The following is a 22,522-nucleotide window of genomic DNA, read 5'->3' on the forward strand; positions in this document are numbered from 1 at the left end:
GAATGGCTTCGCGTGGCATGTGAATCAGTCTGGGGTACAGAAAGCTAATGCTCATGACGGGCTTATCACCACGGAGACTGATCCGTGATATCCCCGTTAGGACAACGCTGGCATCGGTGTGGCTGTAGCTGCGACATGTTCGTATCCGCCGTACTCGCCCAGTAGAGTAAGTGTATTACTATTAGATGATCTCGCTCACTCATGTAGTTCTCGTCAAGGACTTCTCCTATTGCGATTTCACCGTGCAAATGCCTCACTTGCCCGAGTTGAGCCATCGTAGCCTCCCGTTGGTGCTGTCACTCGCTGCTGCGGTCGGTATCAGTCTGCCACTTTAGACATGGAATGACGAACTGATCCATTTAGGGGCTTCTCATGGCCTATATTGGTAACCGCCTGCTTTCCGGTCCGTTACGAAGCATCCCAGGACCGTTACCGTGCAAGGTCATTCCTGGGTGGATTGCCTATCACGCTTTCAGAGATACCCTCCAAAAAGCCGTGCTCCAAGCTCACGAGAAATACGTCGATGTCGTCTGCGTATCTCCCAACACTGTCCTTGCTCGCACCCCTGAAGCAATCACAAAAGTCCTAGGCTATGGCTCAAATCACCTGGCAAAGTCGTCCGACTACAGAGCGCTTGTGTTCCATACACCCTCCGTGTTCAGTGAGATCGATAAACAGGCACATACTCGCAAACGTCGGATCGCTGCCCAGGCGTACAGCATGAACAATATCGCGAAGATGGAAGGCCTCATCAGCTCAAACGTAGACCGGCTCTTGCAAGTGTTTGAGACATACGCAGCGTCGGGAATTCCAATCGATCTCTGTGAGTGGTTTCGATATTACGCATTCGATGTGATTGGAGACCTGGCTTTTGGTGAGACCTTTGACATGCTGGCCCGTGGATCTGAAGGCGAGTTCGCAAGTCAGATTTCGGAGGGCATTGAGTACACTTTCGTGGTACAGTCCGCTATCACAACCTCCGTCACATAGATGCTGACAACATGGCGAAATGTGGTAGCTATTTCTTTGCCTCCTTTTCTTCGGCCACTGCGCCGCTTCTTGGCGCGATGGAGGCTCCCAGGCCTCGCCGGTTCCACAGCCGGTTTTGAGTACGTGAGAGGGGTATTGATGTACCAAGGATTACAGAATGTACGGATATGACTGATCGCATGTCTCCAGAAAACGAGGTCCCTAGTTTCTAGTCGATGGAACAAGTTCATCGACCAGGGCAGTGATGGGCGACCTGACATACTCAGCGCGTTACTGGACGCAAAGGACCCGGAGACAGGCGACAGTATCAAGCTTCCAGACCTCGCCACAAACGCCTCCACGAACGTGTAAGTCATGCATTCCCACGAGTCGAAGCATGCAATCACATCTGATCGTTTCTGTCGCTAGTGTTGCTGGATCGGACACCTTGACCATTGCTTTAACTTCGGTCCTGTATTACCTGTTAAGCAATTCCCCTGTGCTCCAAAAGTTGACTGCAGAACTGGATAATGCTATCTCCAACAAAACGCTAGCTGTCAAAGATGTGCTAGTACTGCCTTACCTCGACGCCTGCGTCAAGGAAGCCATGCGCCTGAACGCCCCTTTTGGCGGGCCGATGCCTCGTGTCTCCCCTACCGGTGGCGTTGAGATTTCGAAGCAGCATATTCCCGAAGGCACTATCATATGCGTGATGCATGATGCGGTTCACATGGATGAGCGCGTCTTTCAGCAGCCTGGCATCTTCAACCCCGATAGATGGCTACTTGACAAGACGGAGGACATGGAGCGGTGCTTCCTAGGGGTATGTTCCATCTGCAGCTTCGACAAGACAGACGACTGATCAAAATTGCATTACAGTTCAGTACAGGACCGCGGTCTTGCCTGGGGAAAAATATCGCCCTCTTGGAAATGAAGATGCTATTGATTCAGCTACTGACTCGGTATGAGTTGACTTTGGCTAAGCCGCGAGTAGTGCTCTCGTGTAGACGGTACCTAGTCACCAAGTCGCTACAGCCGATAATGGCACAAGTGACGAGGAGGAGAGAACCGCAAGTAGGAAATTAGAAGGCAGCACTCCTGGGATGCAGACACAGGAACCGGTAAAATCGAAGTTCGAGAAGTAACGAAGCTAGAAGAGGCTCTTTCATCTCTGAAGTAATGAAACGAGTTTTGAAGTATGCTACGTCAGGTTGACCATGCCACTGCTCCGATGCCTAGAAGTTTTTCCGCATTCCCATGCTCGATCAGCTCTAACTCTTCTTCTGTGACCATGTGGGACTCCTGCACCTCTCTCATAAACCTTGCTGAAGTTTCCGAACTTTCAAACGGGTAGTCAACGCTGAACATGATTTTTCCGACCGACGTGATGGCCAACACAAGCTTGAAGACCTCGATATCGTACAGGCCACTTGTCGTGATCCACACATTGTGTGCATATACCTGACGAAAGGTCGAACGCCAGGAGGATGAATCTTTTGTCAAAGCGAGCTTTCGTTCGATACGTCCCAGCATAAAGGGAAGCATCTCGCCCATGTGACCGAGCACAATCTTGAGTTTCGGGAAGCGGTCGAATAGGCCTGAAGCAAACAACCTGATGAAGTGAGCTCCGTAGTCCGAGTGCCAATCCCAAGCATGCGTACCTACAGCGAAGGCGACGTTCCCAGAATAGTTGCCACGGAACTTTGGCTTTGCTTCCTCGGAAGGAGGACAAGGATGGAGATATATGGGGACATCCAGTTGTTCCGCTGCCTGCCACATGGCCAAGTATTCAGGCCCGTCATAGTATCGTCCATTCGCGCTGTTTGGTATCAGGGCGCCGGCGAAGTTTAGGTCCTTGACGCAACGCTCAAGCTCGTCTACGATGCTCTCAGGGTTTGCCATAGGAAATGTAGCAAAGCCGGCGAAGCGCGGATGGTGCTCTTTGACTGCATCGTAAAGTTGATCATTCGTCTGCTTACAGGCATCGACCCCGAGAGCAACGGGAATGTGGGAAACCACTAAATGTTACTGCTCTTCATGTCGTCGAGGCGTTTTGGTCCAACGTCGAGGAGCTTGTCCAGGATCAACTTGGGAAATACGTGGAGCGAAATGGTCGAGGCGATCTCGTCTTGCTGGCATATCGAGGACACGAAATGGTCTTCCAGAGACAATAGTCCAGGATTTGTTGTGGTCTTGTGAGCCATGGTTGATTGTAAAGCGGTAAGTCCTGGAGATACTGCAGGAGAGGACAGTACCATCGACCGGCCAAGCAGGAACTATTTAGAGTATTGATTTAACCTCCCTACTCTAGTCGTCTCTCCTTCCCCACGGGGAACTGCGCTCCGCCCACCCATGTATCCCCGCGTACCGTACCCTTCTCTCGATCGAGAATGAGGGGGACCTTTTGCATCACTCAAATGGAAACTCAGGTGGCTGAGAGAAGTCGTCTTGTGAACGCAACTTTCAGTCATCTAACAAGGATTCGTGGCGTAAATCGTTCCCAAATGCGACACAAAGTCAGGCTTAGGCCTCAGGGGTTAAGCTAAGACGTAATTGTGGTCGAACGATCATCGCATGTCTAAGCACCGACTACTGGAGACGTAAGACCGCCCTGCCATGGATATCGTGGCGTGCTAGACTCTCCAACACAACATTAACGTCGGCAAAGTCAAACATCTCAACGACAGGCCTGACAGTCCCTGCCACTGCCATGCCAAACAGCTCTTCCATGTCTGTCTTTGTCCCAACTGACGTTCCAATCACCGTGATCCCCTTGATTATCAACGACAAAGGAGAAACTGGCAGACTGTATGTCTTGCTAGGAATGCCCACACAGACCACAGTGCCGCCATTACGCACTACTTGTAGCCCTGTGCTGTATGCTGACTGACTTCCCACGGCTACAATGACGCCGTGAGTGCCGTAGCCACCTGTAATGCGCTTGATCTCGTCGACAACATCACCCCCGGCGTCAAAAAATTCTGTCGCACCTGACGTTAGGCATGCATCACGCCTTGAAATGCCAACGTCGATGGCGATGACACGGTAGCCTTTCGCATTTGCGATCTGCAAGCCAATATGACCTAGTCCTCCTCCAGCACCGAAGATTGCCAGCCAATTACCGGCCCGGAGCCGTGTCTTGCGTATGGCGGAGAATATCGTGATACCGGCACACAGCAGAGGGGCAGCGATCTCTAGAGAGAGAGCTTCGGGGATGATGAAGACAGACTCGAACGGGATGACCAAGAACTGAGAAAATGTCCCTTCTTGATCACGGCCACAGTTCTGTTGTCTGGGGCAGGCCATTCTATCGATTTCACAGATCTCACATTGATTGCATGTCTTGTACAACCAACCCACCCCACCGGTGAGCCAAGCATTCGGTCTGGCACATCTTGACCGACTTTGACGATCAACCCAACTCCTTCATGCCCAGGAATGTGAGTCGTCATTGGTGTCTCTCCGTAGATGCCGTGCACATCTGAGTGGCAGACTCCTGTGCACTCTAGCTGGACTAAGACGTCGCCTTTCGATATTGGCGCAGGTATCGCAACATTTCGAAACATGAGCTTCGCCCCTTGCCCTGGCGTATCCAGCCATGCTACCAGACGTGTGGATGGAACGTCCTGCAAATTCAAGAGAGGCATTGAAGTGGCCAGCTGAAACAAATTTTCGAATAGTAAAGTGAGTCTTTCAGAAGCGTGCGCTGCCGCCTCGTTGCCGGGTCTGAGAGGCTAATGCGTGAGGCTGTAGGACAGCCTCAGCAGGAACTCCACAACGGGAGTATCACCCGAATTAGCCCCGGTCCCTCCGGCACCTTTGTGCATAATCAAGTCATGGAGAGAACGAGCTTGGTGTTTGAGTTACGATAATTCCTTTCTCTGCGATGAAACTCCCTTGGAAAAGGCTGGTACGCTTCGTTGGCGTGGACGGGAGCTCGTATTACGGCGAGCCGGACATCACCAATGTTGAAAATCTGGTGGATCTGTATCGTGCAGGCAAACTCAACGCATACCCTCTTGATGGCGATATCTTCGATGGAAGTGCTACGTTGAGCACCCATTCAATCAAGGTCGAAAAGCTGTTGGGTCCACTCGAGGCATCTCAAGTTCCAGCAGTCAAGGGAATCGGACTGAATTACGTCAGTCATAGTGAGTAGCACATGCATAGTTATCAAAATTTTTTGCTAATAATTGCGGAATGTCCCAGTTAAGGAGGCAGGCCGAACGACGCCGACGTATCCAATGTTCTTCATCAAGGGATCAAAGAGTGTCAACGACTGGGGTGCCCCAATACCGATCCCTAAAGTGGCACAGCAAGAACAGTGTGACTATGAAGGAGAGATGTGTTTTGTCATCGGTCGCGAAGGGAAAGATATTCCAAAAGCTGAAGCCTTGAACTACGTTGCAGGATACATGACGGGAAATGATATGTCGGCACGAACATGGCAGAGGAATCCTAAGTTTGCTGGCCCTGTCCCTCAGTTCAACTTCAGCAAAGGATTCGACAAGTACGCGCCTCTGGGACCGCTGTTGGTATCTACAGAGCTGCTTGGCGACGCAAGCAATCTCGACCTTGAGACGCGAGTCAACGGCGAGCTCAGACAAAGTTCGAATACATCAGACCTGCTATTTGATGTGCCCACCCTCGTCGAGTTTCTCAGTCAAGGGACCACGCTGGAGAAAGGCACAGTCGTCATGACTGGAACTCCCCGGGGCGTAGGGATGGGCATGAATCCCCCTGTATGGTTGAAGCACGGTGATACCGTCGAAGTCACTGTTGGCGGGCTTGGTACTCTTGCGAATAGCATCGTCTTCGAGTGATCGATCGATTCTTGGAGTAGATTATAATTGATGGATATTCCAACTCGCTACAAAGTCTACTCATAACTTGGCCCACTATCGAGCTCTTACCCACTGAACACTCACAATGAAGTTCCGCTTCGACAAAGAATCGCTCATGTAACATTCGGAAGTAATGGGGTTTATACTCTACGTAGACTGTTCGATGCAACATGGGTGAAGTACAGCCTACCCGAGCAGCGAGCATGTATGTACAGCGTTCGACTTCACCTTAAGCATGGGAGTGGGTAGTCGAAAAGCTGCGAGTTGCGGCCCCTCGCCTCGTAGGCCCAGGTCATTGGAACTCCCAGCCTTGTGATGGTGGCCAAGTCAGGAAAGGTTCTTTATTCCACATGTTGGGTATTCTCTCCTGCTGCAGTGGAGAATGACTACCATACGAATCACTTGACAGAAGCTTTGCACTCCTCGGGGCTATTGCGGAGCTGCGTCTAAGATGCCCCTAATCTAGCCGCTTATCCATCCTATACAAACCTTCAAGACGACACCAAAGCCTGCGGGCGGCGGCTGGTCAAACTGCCGAGAATCAACCATCTGGTCATGCCTTCGATACAAAAACCAGTCACTGTATGTATCAAACCCCATACTTCTATCTCGTAACATCAGTTGATCGATATTGTAGACGACACCGTACCCTAGTGGATCTTGGACCTATGTTGATGCAGTCTCAACTGGTCACGTAAACGGAGAGTCGCTCAAGGCGAAGTTCAAGCTCAAGATCATAGTGGTTGGAGCAGGAATAGGCGGTTTGTCAGCTGCCATTGCTCTAGCCAAAGACGGGCACGAAATCGAAGTCCTTGAGGACGCCCCGAAGCTTGCAGAAATAGGAGCCGGCATTCAAATACCCCCAAACTCAGCTCGAATCCTTCAATCATGGGGATTGGAAGATAGACTGCAACTGAAATCCGTTCGTCCAACAAGCCTCTACTGGAGACGATGGCAGGATGGCCGTGTTATTGGCTACACGAGATACAGACCTGACTTTGAGAAGTGGTATGGCTCTTCTTATTATGTGGCACATAGAGCTCATCTGCACGAGATATTGCATGAGCGTGCGGTTGAACTTGGGGTGAAAGTCCGGCTTGGTAAGAGAGTGAAAGGCTACAGCCTTGTGCAGGCGAGTCTGGAACTTCAGGAGGAGACATTGATGGCAGACTTGATCATCGCCGCAGACGGTAGATCCTATCGCCAATCGCTCGAGATCATGAGTTACTGCTAATGCAAATGTTACAGGCATCAAATCATTGGCCAGGCGCATGCTGAACTCGAGTGCGCCTTCAACACTTCGGCAGCATAATATGGCTGCGTATCGAGCATGTGTACCAATCGAATCGCTGAAAGGAAACCTTGACATTTCTAACACCATCGACTTAGAAAGCATCAACTTGTGGTATGTTTCTCTCTCCAGAGATTTACAAGGACTTTGTCATTTGCTGAACCAACGAAAGGCTGGGAGACAGTGCACATGTCAAGAGCTATGGCATCGTTGGCGGTCAGAAATGGAACATTGTAGCCAACGTACCAGAAGTGCGAGAGGTGGAAGACTGGGATGCAAGTGAAGTGACAAGCGTTGCTCGCATGCAGTCGTTCTTCAAAGGATGGGACCCAACGTAAGGACGGAGCGCCCCGTTGATCTAGGGAATCACTAATCGTGTTCAGCCTTGAGAAGATCCTTGACTCGGTAACAGACACCAGGCTGTGGCCGGTGCAAGACATTGAATGCGCGAGGAAGTGGGTCTCCCCCAGCAAGAAGCTGGTCCTGCTCGGCGATGCCGCTCATGCAATGATTCCGTTCATGTCAATCGGTGTGTAGGAACTGAACTCCTTGATGCGAGCATAGACTTACAAGTATGATTGCGACAGGAGCTGCGATGGCCGTAGAAGATGCATCTGCTTTATCACAGGCACTTCGTCTCGTCGAGAGCCCCGACCGAATTGACCATGCTGTGGATGTGTACGAGCAAGTGAGGAGACATCGAACGGAAGCTATGCATGAGGCCAGTTACAGACATGCGTATACCATCCACCTTCCGGACGGGCCATTGCAGCGTGCTAGGGATGCTCAAATGGAGGATGAGGTTGCGGGAGTGCACTTCGTTCGCAGTCCCAACCAATGGAGCGATCCGACGACGCAGCTCTGGGCGTATGGATATGATGCTGCTGCTGCTATTCGAGACGCATGGTATGAAGAGGTAGCGTCTTCTCACGGTCTTTAGTGGTATACGCGAATGTTTTGTGTGCTGCATTGCAAAAGATACTGTCGCCTTCAAATTGGCTTCCCTTTCGTCAACTTCCTCGCTAGTCGTGGGGCATCAGTACTAGTAGACCACCAGCACGTCATTACTTTTTGCAACTAGATTTTCCATTGCGCATAGCCGTTTTGATCTACGTAGATCTAGGTAGATCCTGGAATTGGGCTTTTAATGTGATCGATCAAGCCTCATTGGAGCTACACAGCTGAAGAGGATCTCAGTGCCGTCTCTCATCTAATATGATCTGATCGAATTCGGTGAATGTAATCTGACAATGCAGCGAACCAGTGCGAATGATGAGAAATGCATGTGTTATTGCAAGCACTAGGTCACCGGAGTAGATTTTCCTGTGTCGTAAGGCTAGGGGCCGGTTTGCCGACATTCAGGGATACAGGAACCTCTGGGACGGGCTTGGATCGGGTCAGTCTATAGAAGCAATACCCCGCCCGAATAATCTTACTTCCATTGCGATACATCTTCGGGGAAGACTCAGTCACGTTCCTATCTCACAGGCGGCGTGTATGCCAAGCTACTCGATCATGAACGGCGATGGCAGACGGGCATCTTCCACACAGCCCGGAACACAGCCGGCGAACTCACCATCGCAGCAGGCCGATGCTCGACGCGAGCGAGACGAGAGTGCCCAGGACAACGGAGCACGTCATAAGCGACAAAGAACAGCCTTGGCCTGCGAATCATGCCGGAATCGCAAATCACGGTGCGACGGCGCACGGCCTGCCTGTACAGCATGTTCCGATATGGGCTTTCCCTGCCACTATCGTCGACCGGTGGTGACCGGCGCCCCCGTGCAGCAGTCATCGCCGGAGTCATCACGCGTGTCGGCAATGGAGAATCGCTTGGAGATGGTGGAAGCACTCCTGCAACAACTGTCAGGGACTGCCGCGGGCTCGCGAGATTCTCATGACGATGCATCGAGCTTCACCGCGCCATCCGATGACACAACATTGCCTGCAGTTGAGAGAGACAGTGTTGATGGTCTAGGCACTATCACGTTCTCCGGCGAGACCATATCACACTACTTTGGATTGTCATCCAACTCCGCCTTCGCGGCACAGATCTCTCGAGCGGTGAAGACCATCCATCGTCCTGTTCCCGCAGTCTCGACCGCAACACCGAACTCAAATCTCGATACTAGTCTGGAAGGGACTGGTCGTATTATAGAACCACATTCTACTAGCAATGTACCGCCATCAACTGCGATGCTGTCACGCCCAGCATCGCCATTTAGACGGCTGCAACAGCGCAAGGCTGCCGACTTGTTACACCTACCACCCAGCAATGAAATGCTGCTTCTCATCCAGGCGTACTTCAGTCGTGCCGGAGGTTACTTTTCCTACGTCAACAAGGCTTCATTGGTACACTTTGCACAAAGTGTGCAGTCAGCCACCATGTCGAACATTTCACAACCATTCCTCAGCCTGCTGAATGCTGTACTCGCATGCGGCAAAAGCCTCACGCTTCCTGACAGTCAGGACATACAGGGCGATGAGGCTCAAGCAGACGTGTACTTTGAGCGTGCGTTCGCTCTGTCGCCTTGGGTGGCATCAAATACTGCGAGCCTTGAGACAGGTAAGCCGACTCGCTTGGACTGTGCCCGCGCACGGAGGTAGTGACACAGAAGTTGTTGCAGTGCAAGGCCTCGCCGTCATGACCCAATACGCGGAGGGGACGTCTCGTTCTGCCAAGACCTGGAAGCTACACGGTCTATTGGTACAAGCCGCATACAACATCGGCCTCCACGTCGAAGATGACACCAACGCGCTGCATTTCAGCCCGCTTGAGCTCGAGATGCGGCGGAGAACGTGGTATATGTGTCTGACTTTGGACAGGTTTGTACCTACACCTACATCTCGTGAGAATCTGAGCGCCACACTAACGCCAGAATCGTCTACAGGATGCTCAGCTCTACGCTGGGGCGGCCACCACTCCTACAGGAAGCACGGGTTACGATACCGCTGCCATGTGAACGTGACTTCAGTGACAAAACATCGCCCTTGCAGCAGCCGTCAGCAGTCATGGCCCAGACGACATCGTACTGCGATCTATTCATCGAGACAATGTATGTAATGATCGCTGCGAGCATTTCTCGTTTGCTAATCACCATATAGACAGCTCCATCGCTTACTCGGTGACCTGCTCGGGGAGCTCTACGATCAGAACCGATCCTGTCGACAGTCGCTGGGCACTTCGGATCTATTGACAAGGGTGATGAAGCTCGACGAACGTTGTCATGACTGGCAGAGCAACCTGAGCCCAAGTCTCAAGCTGGTTCGGCCGGGCGACCACACTTCACCGACCGAGACGCCTGCTGACGGAGCCCGCGTTGTTCTCACCTTGAGATACTTCAGCATACAGTTGCTTCTGTACCGTTCGATACTCACTGAGTATCTCGGCCACGTTGCAAGTGGCACTCTTCCAATTCAGACAGCTTCCATGGATGCCGCCTGTCAGATCTATGTGAGCGTTTGTGCGGACATCGCCAAAGAGACCATCGACCTTATAGCCGATGCTCAGAGAAGCGGTACAGCGTTGCCGTCATGGTGGTTCGTATTGTACTATCGTAAGCTCACATTGACCCAACACTTCGGACAATAGCTGACCCGATTCTTGCAACAGTCTTCCAGTCGGCACTCGTCATCTTCGGTACAGTCGTGTTCGCCAAGTCCAGTCTTGCCAGACCCAATTTGTGCCAATTTGACGCACTGGCTCAGTTGCAGAAAGCCGCTGCAATGGTGGAGGTCGTAGCGAAGAACACCGTGATCGCGAGAAGATGCTCCAAGTATCTTGTCGCCGTTATTCAGGCTATGCAGGCCCTGCGTAAGTCGTGCTTTTCTCAAAATACTTCACTGCTCGAAAGGTAGCGCGCCCACTGACACCCAAGTTGCCAGAACTACCTTCCTCTCAGTCGGAGTCTCTCGACTTCCCGAATGACAGCTCTGGTACTTTTGCGGAAGACTTTCTTGCCTTCAGTAATATGTCTGAGTTCGATTTGCATAGTAGCCTGTTCTCAGGAGACGGCAACTACCTGTTCGTGAGCTAGCTTCCACTCGCCATGATGGAACTCTCAAGTTAGAGTACAGCTTTGCACGTGTACACCATACGCTGCCATGCCAATACGGATGTAGTGGATTCGAATGCAGTCCTCAAACATTCATTTGAGGCCCCGCCAAGCCAATGCCCCTGAATTTCGCTGACGATCCGAAAGAGCCCCGGAAGACCCGGACCAACACCAACGCAAGTCATATCACGACGATGAGACCCAGAAAGCATGCCATAGAGTTTCTTACCATTACCTACGCACGTGAGCAGCAAAGACACAACGACCATGGCAAGCACCACCAACACGACGACAGCGTCTGTCCAACCCGTGGATAGCAAGACACAACGAAAAAAGAGCTTGCTCGCAGATCTGGACACACTGAACGTAGCCCCTCTCTGGGCACAAATGAAGCGAGTGAACCCGCCACTGCCCAAACCAAACGCCATCCCGTTCGTATGGAGATACGACCAACTGCGCCCAAAGCTGATGCAAGCCGGCGAGCTCATCAGCGAGCAGGAGGCCGAAAGGCGAGTGTTGATGCTCATAAACCCCAAGACAGGTCAATCACATTGCCGCCTTACGATATGAGGTAGAACGTTCTAACGCCGCTGCAAGACATCCCCTGCACAACCGACACCATCTTCGGCGGCCTCCAACTCGTCATACCCAACGAAACCGCGCCGGCACATCGCCACACCGCATTTGCGATGCGGTTCATCATCGAAGGCACCGGGGGCTTTACAGCTGTTGACGGCCAGCGGATCAACATGGACCGTGGCGATGTAATCCTAACGCCGAGCTGGACGTGGCATGACCACGGGAAAGACGGCTCTGGACCGATGATCTGGCTCGATGGATTAGATGTGCCTAGTTTTAAGCACTTCCCCGTGCATTTTGTGGAGCATTTTGAGAAGGCGAGGTATCCGGCGACAACGGTGGAGAAGGCGGAGTGTCCGATTGTGTTTCCTTGGGCGGGGATGAAGGGGCAGTTGGATGGGGTTGTTGGGACTTGGGCGACGAGCCGATATCTTGACTCGAAAGGGGGTGAAGGTATGTTCCAGATGAAATACGTGCAGACCTACTGGCCACTAATTGACATTTTCAGTAAGCAAAACCCTCGGCAGCGCCGCGGAGAGACTAGACGGCGGAGCAACGTCGCCAGCGAGACAGGAGACCGCTTCGATCGTGTACCATGTCACAGAGGGTAGTGGACAGTCCGAAGTCGGGGAGCAGGTCATCACATGGAAGCGTGGTGATACGTTTTGTGTGCCGTGCTGGTACAAGTATACGCACCACGCGAGTCCTGGTGAACGGGTGTATTTGTATCGGTTTGACGATCGGCCAATGATCAAGGCGCTGGGGTTCTACAGAGCGGATAGTGTTGAGGAGATAGAGAATGTTTGAAGGCACTGTTTCGGCAGCGGCTGTTTGTCTCCATTGCTGTAGTAAGGAATGCATCATGCCGTGGGTAAGGTGTGCTTTGCTGCAGTCACATGCAAGAGAAAGGCTGGTGATCTGGCATAGTGGTATACGCAGGGTAGACGGTCGGAATCGAGACCGATGGAGTTCGAAGTTGCATCATCTTTCTCGCATTCAGGTGCAAACACAGCCAGTGTACCATTCCACTCACGTAACGCGAGTGCATATTCGCGATCAACCCATGCATTCATAACGCCGTGTTCTCATATCAACTCCCCTTCCTCATCCTCATCAGGCCACTCATCCTCCTCCTCCAGCATCGCCTTCTCCGCCTCCTCAGCCTTCCTCTGCACCTCGGCCAACCCACTCACCTCCTCCACGAACCCCTTCTCGTTCATAGCTCGCTTAACAAACTCCCACCCATCCTTTTCGTAGGCCTCGACAATCTTGGGCGAGCATCCCGAGCAGCAGTCGTAAGACCCACCTTTGATCTGGAGGGTTTGCCAGGTTGACATGTAGCCGCGAAGCTGGTGAGGGACAGTGCCGAGGGGATGTGAGCCTGGTAAGGAGGCGTCTGTGGGAGGTGCGGGGGCGATTGCTGCTGGTGTAGGGGGTTGTGGTGCAGGGGCGCGGCCTTTGAGCTTGTGTTGTGTTAGTGAGACCAGCAACTCTACTGCCAGCGCTGAAGCGATGGGTGCTGCGCCAGGTCTTGTGACTGTGCATTGTTGGTCGAGAGTGGCTGATTTCAGACTGTCTGCCGGTGCAACAACGTCAGAGCAGAAGTAGCAGCCAAGCTCTTCTGGGTCTCCTTTGCTTGGGTCTCCCTTTTCTATCGGGTCTGATGCAGCGGCCAAGAGGGGATCTTGTTGATCGCTTGGATGCGTTATCACGGTTCCCTCCGCGCTATTTGAGGTCACCTTTGGAGTGGGTCGTACTGGTGCTCGTAGGCCATGCCGCATCACCATGTATGTGTCGAAGCCCAGTGCGGCATTGATGACAATCTTGCCAGCTGACTTGCCCATGACAGTAGGAAGCCATCGCGACTCTCTTGTGTCCATCAGAAGGAAGATGGCATCATGGGCGTTGATGAGCTTTCGTAGTTGTTCGAAGGCCTTCTGCATTCTCGACTCCTCGCCAACGATGGGGTGTCCAGCCATTGGCACACTGAGGACGACTCCTTCTGAGTCCACGCCGGGGTAAATCTCCATGAGAGCATCTGACGCTCGCTGCGCTTTCCACGCACCGCCATTCGTGCAGTCTTTGAAGTCGAATAAGGGTTGTCTCACTGGATTTGAGTAGCTCACACGTCCGTTGTCGACAAAGGTAATCTTTCTGACACCCCAACCCATGAGATTTCTCGCAACGTACGAACCCAGAGTGCCAGCTCCGAGTAGTAAGCAAGAGGTGTTCTTGATCGTGTCCAAATCAATTGAAGGTGATATTCGCCATTTGATGAGTTTGAGGTTAAGGTCAACGGCCTGATCTGCAAGCCTCGACGGGTCCATGTAGGCAGCAAGATCTACCGTCCGCGAGATTACTTTGCCGTTCTCTCCTCGCTCCCAACCAGTGGCCTTTGGGAATTCGGTCACACTAGACGGTGGTGGCGGGGGTGCAGGTCGTACAGGTAGTTCTTGCTCTGTGTTCTGTTTCGGTTTCTCCTTAATCAGCTCGCCAAATCGGTCGACCTGATCGGGTGTGAATGCAGTCGACGCGCCCATCTTGGCCATCTCTTCAAGCTGGTTCTGAGCTGAGAAGTCGTATACGGGTTCTGCTGATTGAAGCGTCATGATAAGCGAGGTAGGATGTTCTCGTCGAGCGTGGGTATCTCGGTAGCTCAGAACTTGCAACTTGTCGAGCTTCCACCGCTGCCGTACCAGTACAAGAAGGTTCCGCAGCATCCAACCAGGGTTCTCAGCGTAAGTAGAAGGGTCGGCAAAACACACGTAACGATCCTCTGGCTGCGCGTTGTCAAAGAAGCCATTCTCGTAGCTTGAGAGTGAGCCAATCCACCAGAGGAAGCCCAGCTCACTCAGGCTAGATGATCTTGTGCTCTTCTTCCTCTTCGAACAAAGGTTGCCGTCGTCGTCATCTTTCTCTTCCTCAACTTCGCCTCTGCCTGCCTTCCATTCCTTTTCAAGGGTGTCCTTTCGCAACCGCTTGGCCAGGAAGAAGCCATGTTGTCTGGTATCGACGCTGTATCTCCAAGTCTGTACTGCATCCACCAACATCGTTGTCTCTTTTGCTTCCAGTTGTCGGACCGAAGCATCCGTATTACTATACGGTGCTGCCAGCCTCCACTGCGGGTCTGAGTGCAGCGCTGGGTATGCGAAGTGGTATGAGAACTTGTACTTCTTCAAGTCTGCAAAGCTTATGACCGAGAAGGAGCATAGCAGCGAGGGACAAGAGTAGATAGTGCCATCTTGAATCGCATCCCATATCATGCGAGCAGCCCGGCTCAAGTACTCATGCTTATCAACGGACCGAAACTCCTCGATCGTGTTGAAGTTGCGTATGAAGCCATCTGCGCGATAGTATCCGTGCGGAGGCCTAGATCATTGCCCTTGTCAGCCTGCCACAGTACCCTCTTTCCCTCCACACGCATACTCACTACTTACTCATCGGTTGTGAGCGCAGTGCCATGGATCTGCATGCGAGTCGATCGATCGGGCGGGTCTTTGTGGTTGATCTCGTACAGGCCGAGTACCTTGCGCGCGGACGAGTCGAGCTTGTCGTGGTTGATCTTGAGGGATGCGAGCGCCGAGTAGAAGGCCAGCTCGACGTCGGAGGTCCATGGCGCATACTGGATGGGCTGCAGCATGGCGGCGGATGGTGAAGTGGGGGGTAGTTCGGTCTGTGTTAGGAGATGGAAGTGGTGGTGATGATGTCGAAGGATGTTGTTGGCGATGTGGTGGTAGTCATGCAGCGATCAGGTGCGCTCTGGCGACTGCTCACGAGACCACGAGTCGACGTCCTCAGGTGAGCTCGAGGGATTAGAAGCACATGAGGTGGATCACTTGCTGGAGCCGCCGACGGACCTGCATGATCCCGATGACCCCGCAACTCTAAATCGCGTTTCGCGTCGTCCCTTCCACGCGTGATGAAAGCTTAAATTAGCAGGTGAATGTTCACCACTTCTACTCCATCCTGACCATCAAAGTCAACATACAACCATGCTAATCGGAGTTTGCGGCGGTATGTCAAGTTCCCGTCATATCGCGGACGACTGCTAACAAATTTCCAGGCATCTGCGCCGGCAAGCACTCAGTCCTCCAATATCTCGTCCAAAAACACTCCTTCCAAGTCCTCACACTCACACGCCCAACACCCACTCCAGACGTCGAGAAATCCGCCTTTGAAGCCCACGTACCCACAACAATTCCCAACTCAGAGAGCTTCCAAACCGTGAAATTCTCGGACATCAACTCCCTCCTCGACTACGCAACAGCAAACTGGCGAGACAACTTCGTTACAACATCAATTTACGACGAGAGTATCGTGGAAGCTCTATCTCGACGACCGTTCTTCACCCTCCTCCACATCGACGCACCCATCTCTGTACGATGGCAGCGCTTCCGGGATCGATGTGCTGAAGCTTCCCTAACACCCCCAACGCTCGAGCAATTCGTCCTCCGCAACGATGAACACATGTACTCCACCTCCAGCAATCTCGCGACCATGGCGTCGCAGGCGCAGATCAAGCTGCTCAATTCCACGGCGTCCCTCAGTAAACTCTGGACTTCGCTAGATGCGCTGAATCTCACAGACCAAAGCCGCATACGGCCGACCTGGGATCATTACTTCATGAAACTCGCCTCCCTTGCCGCCAGGAGGAGTAATTGCATGCGTCGCCAGGTAGGCTGCGTCTTAGTCCGCGAGAAACGTGTCATGGCAACAGGCTACAACGGCACACCTCGAAACGTCACGAACTGCAACGAAGGAGGCTGTCCACGTTGCAACGGTGGGGGAGGCGGTGGCGCGGATCTCAGCACTTGTCTCTGCATCCACGCGGAAGAGAATGCATTGCTGGAAGCTGGTCGAGAACGCGTCGGCGATGGTGCGGTGCTGTACTGCAATACTTGCCCTTGCTTGACGTGCACGATCAAGATCGTGCAGGTTGGGATCACGGAGGTGGTTTACAGCCAGAGCTATTATATGGATGCTGAAGCGGCCAAGATTTTCAAGGCGGCGGGGATCAAATTAAGACAGTTCTCGCCACCGAGGGAGGGACTCGTCAATCTGATGGTGGAAGACGAACTTTTGACGAATGGCCATGCGTGAGCGCAGAGGCCTCAAAATGCGGACGACTGAAACCCAAAAATGAAGCGAATGCTCAGTTCATACTGGATGAGCTATCCAAGGTCACTTTGAATCTCCGTCATCACAGATTCAACGCACCACTATTTCCACCACTCGTCTGTCTCACATGGGCCTTGCTACCCTTGAACAGACTCTGCCAGATGAAAGCCTCGCTCAGCAAAAGCTCAATATCCTTCTCCGTCCACTCCTTGGTCGGGAGCGATTGCAAGAACATCATGATTTCCTGGAAGTCCATGTGTTGGAGCTTATCCGACCATTTCACCAAGAAGGCTGCGCAGACGTAGAGGTGGAATTCGGAGAAGCCTTGGTCTTCGGCCTAGGCATTGAAGTTAGCAGATAAAGCGATATGATGTGGGAAAAGTCTTACCAGGTACGTATCCCACATCCTCACGGTATTTTTGACGCTGATTTCCCGCATCAAAAGACAGTTCATCCATCGAAAACTGAACTGGATGAATTCGACGCCCTCTTGCTCCATGTGCTTCGCCAGCGCGCCATCGATGCGAGCTGTTAGATCTCTCAGAGCAGACACTTGCCGCTGAATACCCGGCTGCGCGTGTATGTAGTTGTCCTGAATTCCATCCAGCAATTTTGTCAAACACCAAAAGCTATCCGCTTCCACCGCATCCAGGACCGGTTTCGGTAATTGCCCAGGATCCATTCCAGACTCTACGTCAGGGTCGGTGATATACTGTCCAAGAAAGACCTGCCAGAAAGGCGTGACGAGGTCATTGATTCCTTGTACGTATCCACTGGCTGGATGTCTGATCGCCCAAACATATAGGATGCGTTCTAAGGATCGTTGTGTAGCTTCATAGCTGTACAACTCCAGATGGGGGTTCGTCCGCGGCACGTCGATGCTGATCTGATGCCATATTGCCACGTCCAAACCTCGGCCGCGACCTCGACTTTGAATAGGAGAAGAGCCTGACCCAGATAGACCTGCTTCCACTGGCCTCTCCGCGCCCATGGTCCCGCGGTCAAAAGCTTGCCTTACACCATCGAGATACTCCTTTCGTTTCCGCTCCAAAGTCGTCACTCGTCGTTCAGAGCTTGTCGGTAAGTATCCCAGCAGTAATTGCCATGTCATCGCACGGACTTCGCTGGGTAGTCCGGACCACGCGGCTGCCCGTAGCTCTGGAAGTGATATTGACGATGCCTGGAGGATCTTCTTGAATTTATTTATGCGTGTAATCCGTGCTGAATGCGCCTCTACCTCCTTGGCGGAGGCGCCAGGCGTGACCGGAGGATGGGATATAAGATGGAGACTGTTGGCTGGGTCGCGTAGAATGTCCTTGTATTGTGGCCTCAGGATCTTCTGCCCTTCGACGACCTTCTTCATCGAAGGATAGGATGGGATAGTGCGCTCTGACGCTACGTCTCCGTCGTTCAGTGCCCAGCTGGCGAGCGAGCTTGATTGTCCATTCTTGAGATTCCCGCTCTTGCTGCTCGTCCTACCAAGCCCCGGTCTATTACCACCCCCAGGATCTTGGCCTTTCTTATTCGATATTCGTTTGCCCTTTCTTCGCATGTTCGCTATACTTGGCAGTCCAAACTCGTCCTCATCCTCGTCCACTCCAAATTGGTCGTCATTGTCGTCCCAGGGGTAGTCGGTTTCAGGAACGAAGCTGGAGTATGTTCGGCGTGACGGTGGCGATCTGGTGCTGTTTGCCGCAGGTGGAGGAGTGCCGCGATTCGATCCAGTAGAAGTGGGCGGTGTTCGTGGTCTTTGGTCGCCGGAAATGGAGCTTGACGAACATCAGCACTTTCCCACAACACAGAACGGACGTTTCGTACAGGTTGGAGACATTCAGAATATCTGCGTGCGAATAAGATGCGCCTATTACTTTACGCTCAGGCGTGGAGGTGCGGGTTTGCTCGTTGCCTCGTTGGCTGTTGGACGAAGCAGCCCTCCAGAATGGAGACGCGGTGCTGGGGCGTTGTGTCAGTGTTGGCCACATTGTCTTGGATATCTCGCCGACATACTCATTGCGGTCTATAAAGGCCCATATATCCATATTAGCTCTCGTGATCTGTCTGGTGGTTGCGATGATGGATCGAGTCGGCCGAGGCTTGTTTGAGGGAAGGACACGAACCGACCTGACGCATCTCCTAGCAGAAGTTAGTAACGCTATCTTGCTGAAAGAATTCGGTATGGGCTTACCTGATGGGCGGGTTTTGTGAAATTCATAGCGACTACGGCATGCTCATGGCTCAAACATCATCATCGAACGTCGTCACGCGGGTGTCTGTCTGGGCTGTGATGAAGCGGCGCATTGAGAGGATCATCGGCACTCGGCTCCTCCCGCCCCGCGCTCTCGTCGCTTCCAGCTTCTCTTCAGCAGCAAACAACAGCTGCTGCTCTCCTTCACTCACCACCACCAAACCCCTCGACACACCTCTTTGTCTCTCCTGCACGATCTGCATATCCCCATCGGCTGCTCGCATCTTCTGCAACTGCCACCTACTCACTCTCCCTTTCATCGCGCGCGCCGACATCGACCATGGCGGAGCCGGGCGTCGACGACGATGATCTCTTCGCTGATCTGTGAGCAACACCGCAGGCTATTCAGCCGCAACCTCACTCTCGAACTGTCCGCTAACACCACACAGCTACGACGGCGACGACGTAGACCAAACCGCAGCCCCCGCCAAGACCGACCCCGAGCCGCAGTCTACCGCCGATGATGACTTCAAGCCTGACACCGAGTCGATGCCTGTCATCGCCGGTGGCAGCTCGGGCGCAGCAGATGTGGTGGATGACTCGGCTTTCAACAACGCGGGGCATGATGTAGAGGGAATGGAGGGAATGCAAGATTCCGGTGACTACCACGACTCGAGAACTGAGGATAGGCCCATTGGCATCAAGGAGGACGGGTAAGTAAACTTCTGTGTGATAGATTTACATATTATTAGGTCGTGGGCATGAGCAAGTATCGCATGGAATAGAACATGCACCCCTGGAGAAGCACATTTTGGTTCTGGAAGACAGTCAGCCGACTCCAGAATCGCATGCTTTGCTGGCCTTTCCTATCTGCAAAGCTGGAGTGACGATTGAAACACTGGATGATCTGAAGAAGGACTTGGAGCCGAATGTCAAACAAATGAAAGTTGGCGATGTGGAGGCTGCACTGCTTGAGCGGTCATGGGTATATGCGCGGATATCGGACAAGTGTCGCTGAGGGTACTTGAAAGCACAGTGTTGCGTACAGCAGGGATGACACTCGGTGGAGAAGCTTTGGACAGCTGGACGACTGTTCATCAGTTGGCTACTGCCAAAAAGCTGCCTACTGTTTACTTTGAGGTCTATGGAAACCGCATGCCGGGCGCGAACGCAAGTCCAGAAACTCAAGAGCGCGATACTAGCTTGATCTCGATGACCTCGCCATAGCGACAATTAGCACTCAAAGACAGACAGAGCAGAGCAGAAGAGATAGCCGATAGAGACATGCTGCTGAGTACAACTTCACTTGCGTCTTCGGACCAGAGAAGCACCAGCAACCATAAGCATGCAGTCAGCTTGATATGCCGCAACCAGAGAGACAACACGAGAGGTGTCTGTTCATACCACGCTTCTGCCATGCGCTGCGCTTTTCGTTTTGGACAGAGTTCGGCCCCACGCACGCCACCAGCCGAGATGAATGACAGGTCTGGCAAGTCTTTTTTCACGAAGTACTGTGTGGGCAAGTTGAAGTTGATGGCACTGCATGCATCCTATGTACGCTGCCTGTCGGCTATATGGCCTCGTGGTGCTTGGTAGAAGAAGACTTTCCCTGGAATGGCCGCCCTCGCTCGAATTCGGGTACATGCATGCTGGAGCTGGGATACGACACAGACTGATGCCGCCAGCACGACTCGCTTCTGGACGACGACACGCAACGAACTCGCTCATGCCCACGACACCAACCACAACCTGACTTCTAAGTACAATTGACTGACATGTCGCTTGCAGAAAGATGTTCATCGGAGGTCTCAACTGGGAGACGACAGACCGTATGTTTCCTCACCAGTATCTACTAGATGTATACTAACAGAAAGTGCAGAATCGCTCAAGGACTACTTCTCACAATTCGGCGAAGTTGTTGAGTGCACTGTCATGCGAGATGGCGCAACAGGTCGCTCTCGCGGTTTCGGCTTCCTTACATTTAAAGACCCCAAGACTGTCAATACGGTTATGGTGAAGGAGCATCAACTCGACGGAAAGCTGGTAAGTCTAATTGCAATCACAACGACTAGACAAACCTCTAAGACTGCCTACAGATCGATCCAAAACGTGCAATCCCACGAGACGAGCAGGAGAAGACCGCCAAGATCTTCGTTGGAGGTGTCAGCCAAGATGCGACTGAAAGCGACTTCAAGGAGTTCTTCATGAAGTTCGGCCGTGTGCTCGATGCGACCCTTATGATGGACAAAGACACCGGCAGACCACGTGGATTCGGCTTCGTCACTTTCGACAACGAGATGGCTGTTGAGCGTACCCTCGAAGGACCTCTCGCCATTCTCGGCAAGCCAATCGAAGTGAAGCGCGCCCAGCCACGAGGCAAGATGGGCGAAGAGGAGAATCAAGGCAACAAGTTCGGCCGCGGTGGCAAAGGCGGAAACCAGCAATGGGGCAACGGCAGCAACTTCAACCCAAACCAGATGGCGCAGAATGGCGGTGGTGGAGGTGGAGGTGGAGCCGGAGATGGGAACCAGATGACACCCGCGATGATGGCCCAGTACTGGCAGAAGATGCAGCAGTACTTCCAAATGATGCAAGCTCAGCAAAGCATGGGCGGCAACATGATGGGCGGCATGGGTGGTATGAACCCAGCCATGATGCAGCAGATGATGGCTCGTCAAGGCGGCGGTATGAACCCGCAGATGATGCAGCAGATGGCGTCGATGCAAGGCTACCCAGGAGGCATGCAAGGCGGCGACTCCCCCGTCCAGGGTGGTCAAGGAGGAGGCAACGGACAAGGCGGCTCTGGCGCCGCAGGCCAAGGCTTCAACGCCCAAGAGCAACTCATGTTCGAGCAGCAAAAGTACGAACGCCAACAGATGGCCCGCATGCAGCAGCAGAACTTCAGCAACCAGAACACGTGGGACGGGATGTACGACGATGTGCCCGCGCCGGCTGGATTGCAGCAGGGTGTTGGTGGCCGCGGTGGCTTCCGTGGTGGTCGTGGCGGAGGAGCGAACCGGCCTCCAGCTGCTCCGCCTGGTCAGGCTCCTGCGAATGCGCCGACTGGTCCTAAGAATGCTGGGAAGCCTGGCGCGAATTACCGCGGTGGTGGTAGGGGTGGTCATCGGGGGTTCCATCCGTATGCCAGGGGTGGCGGATAGGTAAGCGGTATCTATCAAGATTTCTCGATGTGAGGTTTTCGAGGCTTGAGTACTGACGATGAACAACAGGTTCCGCGAGCTCCCAACAAGTGGCGGAAGGGCCTCAGATTCGTGGGCGCCGACGCCGACACGACGATCCAGGGAGGCACCACTTTCAGCTCGTCTTTGCACTACTAGTGCTGGTACTCTCAAGTGCTGCTCCTCTACCATTCATCATCATCATCATTGGGCTTTGCTGGCATTCCTCGGACCTCTTACGTGCTCTACGAGTTCCATCTCGGCAGACGAGGCAAAGGCGTTTCGGGGGGTTCACTAGGCTG

At 53.0% G+C, this 22,522-nt stretch overlaps 12 protein-coding genes across 12 annotated transcripts; 8 read left to right on the forward strand and 4 right to left on the reverse strand.

Annotated features, from left to right (window-relative positions):
- Window positions 1-372: 372 nt before the first annotated feature.
- M409DRAFT_16217 (uncharacterized protein) lies at window positions 373-2,114 on the forward strand (the record flags this gene model as incomplete). Its single annotated transcript, XM_033803540.1, has 6 exons — window positions 373-957; window positions 1,019-1,109; window positions 1,196-1,337; window positions 1,399-1,792; window positions 1,849-1,931; window positions 1,988-2,114. The coding sequence occupies 6 exons, from the start codon at window positions 373-375 to the stop codon at window positions 2,112-2,114; spliced, it is 1,422 nt and encodes a 473-aa protein (XP_033674836.1).
- Window positions 2,115-2,175: 61 nt separating this feature from the next.
- M409DRAFT_16218 (uncharacterized protein) lies at window positions 2,176-3,173 on the reverse strand (the record flags this gene model as incomplete). Its single annotated transcript, XM_033803541.1, has 2 exons — window positions 2,176-2,915; window positions 2,999-3,173. The coding sequence occupies 2 exons, from the start codon at window positions 3,171-3,173 to the stop codon at window positions 2,176-2,178; spliced, it is 915 nt and encodes a 304-aa protein (XP_033674837.1).
- A 385-nt stretch (window positions 3,174-3,558) lies between these two features.
- On the reverse strand, window positions 3,559-4,616 carry M409DRAFT_62154 (uncharacterized protein; the record flags this gene model as incomplete). The annotated part of the gene is made up of 2 exons (XM_033815043.1): window positions 3,559-4,276; window positions 4,330-4,616. The coding sequence occupies 2 exons, from the start codon at window positions 4,614-4,616 to the stop codon at window positions 3,559-3,561; spliced, it is 1,005 nt and encodes a 334-aa protein (XP_033674838.1).
- Window positions 4,617-4,855: 239 nt separating this feature from the next.
- M409DRAFT_62155 (uncharacterized protein) lies at window positions 4,856-5,792 on the forward strand (the record flags this gene model as incomplete). The annotated part of the gene is made up of 2 exons (XM_033815044.1): window positions 4,856-5,120; window positions 5,179-5,792. 2 exons carry the CDS (start codon window positions 4,856-4,858, stop codon window positions 5,790-5,792), a joined length of 879 nt encoding a protein of 292 aa, XP_033674839.1.
- A 576-nt stretch (window positions 5,793-6,368) lies between these two features.
- M409DRAFT_16221 (uncharacterized protein) lies at window positions 6,369-8,044 on the forward strand (the record flags this gene model as incomplete). The annotated part of the gene is made up of 6 exons (XM_033803542.1): window positions 6,369-6,395; window positions 6,451-7,003; window positions 7,062-7,218; window positions 7,277-7,438; window positions 7,488-7,633; window positions 7,692-8,044. 6 exons carry the CDS (start codon window positions 6,369-6,371, stop codon window positions 8,042-8,044), a joined length of 1,398 nt encoding a protein of 465 aa, XP_033674840.1.
- Window positions 8,045-8,838: 794 nt separating this feature from the next.
- On the forward strand, window positions 8,839-11,141 carry M409DRAFT_16222 (uncharacterized protein; the record flags this gene model as incomplete). The annotated part of the gene is made up of 6 exons (XM_033803543.1): window positions 8,839-9,670; window positions 9,732-9,930; window positions 9,996-10,160; window positions 10,210-10,661; window positions 10,718-10,918; window positions 10,990-11,141. The coding sequence occupies 6 exons, from the start codon at window positions 8,839-8,841 to the stop codon at window positions 11,139-11,141; spliced, it is 2,001 nt and encodes a 666-aa protein (XP_033674841.1).
- A 285-nt stretch (window positions 11,142-11,426) lies between these two features.
- Window positions 11,427-12,545, forward strand: M409DRAFT_16223 (uncharacterized protein; the record flags this gene model as incomplete). Its single annotated transcript, XM_033803544.1, has 3 exons — window positions 11,427-11,700; window positions 11,757-12,191; window positions 12,247-12,545. The coding sequence occupies 3 exons, from the start codon at window positions 11,427-11,429 to the stop codon at window positions 12,543-12,545; spliced, it is 1,008 nt and encodes a 335-aa protein (XP_033674842.1).
- A 278-nt stretch (window positions 12,546-12,823) lies between these two features.
- M409DRAFT_62158 (uncharacterized protein) lies at window positions 12,824-15,378 on the reverse strand (the record flags this gene model as incomplete). The annotated part of the gene is made up of 2 exons (XM_033815045.1): window positions 12,824-15,107; window positions 15,176-15,378. 2 exons carry the CDS (start codon window positions 15,376-15,378, stop codon window positions 12,824-12,826), a joined length of 2,487 nt encoding a protein of 828 aa, XP_033674843.1.
- A 352-nt stretch (window positions 15,379-15,730) lies between these two features.
- On the forward strand, window positions 15,731-16,838 carry M409DRAFT_48858 (uncharacterized protein; the record flags this gene model as incomplete). Its single annotated transcript, XM_033811061.1, has 2 exons — window positions 15,731-15,752; window positions 15,802-16,838. The coding sequence occupies 2 exons, from the start codon at window positions 15,731-15,733 to the stop codon at window positions 16,836-16,838; spliced, it is 1,059 nt and encodes a 352-aa protein (XP_033674844.1).
- Window positions 16,839-16,938: 100 nt separating this feature from the next.
- Window positions 16,939-18,838, reverse strand: M409DRAFT_48859 (uncharacterized protein; the record flags this gene model as incomplete). Its single annotated transcript, XM_033811062.1, has 3 exons — window positions 16,939-17,193; window positions 17,245-18,625; window positions 18,666-18,838. 3 exons carry the CDS (start codon window positions 18,836-18,838, stop codon window positions 16,939-16,941), a joined length of 1,809 nt encoding a protein of 602 aa, XP_033674845.1.
- Window positions 18,839-18,929: 91 nt separating this feature from the next.
- M409DRAFT_48860 (uncharacterized protein) lies at window positions 18,930-19,806 on the forward strand (the record flags this gene model as incomplete). Its single annotated transcript, XM_033811063.1, has 4 exons — window positions 18,930-19,029; window positions 19,209-19,425; window positions 19,491-19,754; window positions 19,794-19,806. 4 exons carry the CDS (start codon window positions 18,930-18,932, stop codon window positions 19,804-19,806), a joined length of 594 nt encoding a protein of 197 aa, XP_033674846.1.
- A 1,027-nt stretch (window positions 19,807-20,833) lies between these two features.
- M409DRAFT_62161 (uncharacterized protein) lies at window positions 20,834-22,202 on the forward strand (the record flags this gene model as incomplete). The annotated part of the gene is made up of 3 exons (XM_033815046.1): window positions 20,834-20,870; window positions 20,921-21,084; window positions 21,138-22,202. The coding sequence occupies 3 exons, from the start codon at window positions 20,834-20,836 to the stop codon at window positions 22,200-22,202; spliced, it is 1,266 nt and encodes a 421-aa protein (XP_033674847.1).
- Window positions 22,203-22,522: the final 320 nt, after the last annotated feature.

The sequence above is a fragment of the Zasmidium cellare genome (genome assembly GCF_010093935.1).
Source record: "Zasmidium cellare ATCC 36951 unplaced genomic scaffold M409scaffold_1, whole genome shotgun sequence".
NCBI lineage: Eukaryota > Fungi > Ascomycota > Dothideomycetes > Mycosphaerellales > Mycosphaerellaceae > Zasmidium > Zasmidium cellare.